The 2705-nt window shown below is 36.0% G+C and overlaps 1 protein-coding gene across 1 annotated transcript; it reads left to right on the forward strand.

Annotated features, from left to right (window-relative positions):
• Positions 1-725: 725 nt before the first annotated feature.
• On the forward strand, positions 726-2428 carry LOC105773890 (probable CCR4-associated factor 1 homolog 6). The gene is made up of 2 exons (XM_012596080.2): positions 726-1196; positions 1386-2428. Exon 2 carries the CDS (start codon positions 1457-1459, stop codon positions 2270-2272), a length of 816 nt encoding a protein of 271 aa, XP_012451534.1. The 5' UTR covers positions 726-1196; positions 1386-1456; the 3' UTR covers positions 2273-2428.
• Positions 2429-2705: the final 277 nt, after the last annotated feature.

Consider the following 2705-nt stretch of genomic DNA (forward strand, 5'->3'; position numbering starts at 1 on the left):
TTTGAAACATATTTTACTTAATAAAATATGGGTAAAAGGACCTTTCTAGTCACAATATTTATGTAAAGCGATGATTTTTTAAAATAAAAACTAAATTGATAAAATATGTAAACATCAAAAGTTAAATTTATTGTTATACTAATTAAAATGATATACAATTTATAAAAAATATACATTATAATTAATTCTCTTTATTTACTCAATTTGCTTAAATTTAAAATTGGAAATAGAGGTGATCATGGGTTGGGCTACCCGGCCCGGCCTGACGGCCCACCTGAAAAATGGGAGGGTTCGGGTAAAAATATAGGCCCGAAATATGAGTTTGGATAAAAAAATGAGGTCCGTTTAGAAAACGAGCCGGGCCTCGGGTAAAACTTTTTTGGCCTGGCCCGACCCGAATTACATATTAAATATATATTTTTATATTTTTAATCAAATATATATTTTATATATATTTAATATATATTTAATATGGGCCGGGCTCGAACTTAGTAATTTTCTTTCGGGCTGGACTTGGACAAATTTTTAGGCTCATATTTCGAGCCGGGCTAGGTCCGGACCTAGAAAATAAGTCTAAAATTTTGTCTAGACCTGACTTGAACCCGGCCCATGATCACCTCTAATTGAAAAGCACTAAAGAGATTTTTTTTTCCCTAAAATATAAGGGATTAGAGGAGAGAGGGTCCAACAAGATCCGAAATGATAAAAGGCGGAAAGCACGGATAATTTTGAGTGTAATGAAAAAATCTGCCTTATCGAATGAGAGATTCTCTCTCTTCCTTTTGATGAGGAAGAGGTGAGGTGAGCAAAGGCAAACCTTCCAAAGCCACCCCCTTTCTCTCACTCTCTCTCCCGTTTAGATAAACAATCAAATTCCCCCTCCACCAAAAAGAAAAACAATTAAAAAAAAAAACCTGAAAACTGAAGCCACTTTCTTTTTCCCAGGAAGCGAACAAACAGGAAAAAAAAAACCACATTAAAACGATAACCACAGCGACCACTTTTTAAGACAAAATATGCAAAAAAAAAAAACCCAAAAAGTTAAAAGAAAAATCAAACCCTGTTTTAGGGCCTCCTCCACTAATATTCCATCCCTGAAACCGTGAAAGCGCGCGCTAGAGAGCGAGAGAGAGAGAGAGAGAGAGAGGACCTTTCAGGGAAAGTCCAATCCTGCCTCCCCCCCCCCCTTCTTTACGGTAAGTGTCTTCTACGCTTCCCCTATTCAATTCTGATTTCTGGTTTAATTCTTCAAAATTTCATTTGTAGGGTTACTATATGAAGCTGCTTCGATTTATTTTTTTGGATGATTTAGTAGCCTAATTTTTTTAGCAATATCTGGTAAACCTCAATCTGATTTATTTTTTTCTTGTTTCGTGGTAACTAAGGAATCTTTGTCCTCTTGGGTTGTTATTGGTTGAAAGAAAAAAAAAACCCATGTCCTTTTGATTTTCAACTGATGTCTCTGTTGCCAAAGAGCGATTCAATCCAAATCCGTGAGGTATGGAACGATAACCTTGAGGAGGAATTTGCTTTGATTCGTGAAATTGTTGATGATTACCCGTACATTGCCATGGACACCGAGTTTCCAGGCATTGTTTTACGTCCGGTTGGCAATTTCAAGAGCAGCTATGACTATCACTACCAAACCTTGAAAGACAATGTTGATATGTTAAAGTTGATTCAATTGGGTCTTACCTTTTCAGATGAGAAAGGGAACTTGCCTACCTGTGGAACTGATAAGTATTGCATTTGGCAATTTAATTTTTGTGAGTTTAATGTCGACGAGGATGTCTTTGCTAATGATTCTATTGAGCTTTTGAGACAAAGTGGGATTGATTTCAAGAAGAACAATGAGAAGGGTATTGATGCAATGAGGTTCGGTGAGCTTTTAATATCTTCAGGGATTGTTTTAAATGATAGCGTGTATTGGGTTACTTTCCACAGTGGTTACGATTTCGGTTACTTGCTTAAGCTCTTGACTTGCCAGAACTTACCGGATACGCAAGTTGGGTTCTTTAATTTGATCAATATTTACTTTCCCACACTCTATGATATCAAGCATTTGATGAAGTTTTGTAACAGTTTGCATGGGGGATTGAACAAGCTTGCAGAGTTGCTGGAAGTGGAAAGAGTTGGGATCTGTCATCAAGCAGGTTCTGATAGTTTGCTCACATCTTGTACATTCAGGAAACTCAAGGAGAATTTCTTTAGTGGTACTTTGGAAAAATATTCCGGTGTATTGTATGGTTTAGGTGTTGAAAATGCTCATTGATAATGAGAAGTAATAGAAAGAAAAAGAAAAAAGAAAGAAAAGAAAAGGATAACTGTTTGTTGTCTTTGTGAGTGTGCCTCATATCAGCACTTCAATATACACTTTTGGCAACAATTTCCGTAAGTTATGAATATTTTCGTATGCTTATCATTTTCATTCTTCTTTTACTGCAACATAGCTTGTTATGGTTTATATATATCTATTAGTGATGCATTTATATGAACATATTGTCGAAACCATTTTTTTTAAAACAAAAATTTAGTTGTCGACTTTAAAAATAAAAAATTAGAGTCGCCACCGATCCTTGATTGAGGTGTGATCGGTCCACCTTAAAAATTATTCTGGTCTACGAAATTTGAGATAACGAGTTAGGGAGTCAGTTACGTACGAGGAAGGGTTAGCAACCTCGTAACGCCCAAAAATCGGTACCAAA

This window comes from Gossypium raimondii, chromosome 6 (assembly GCF_025698545.1).
Source record: "Gossypium raimondii isolate GPD5lz chromosome 6, ASM2569854v1, whole genome shotgun sequence".
Classification (NCBI taxonomy): domain Eukaryota; kingdom Viridiplantae; phylum Streptophyta; class Magnoliopsida; order Malvales; family Malvaceae; genus Gossypium; species Gossypium raimondii.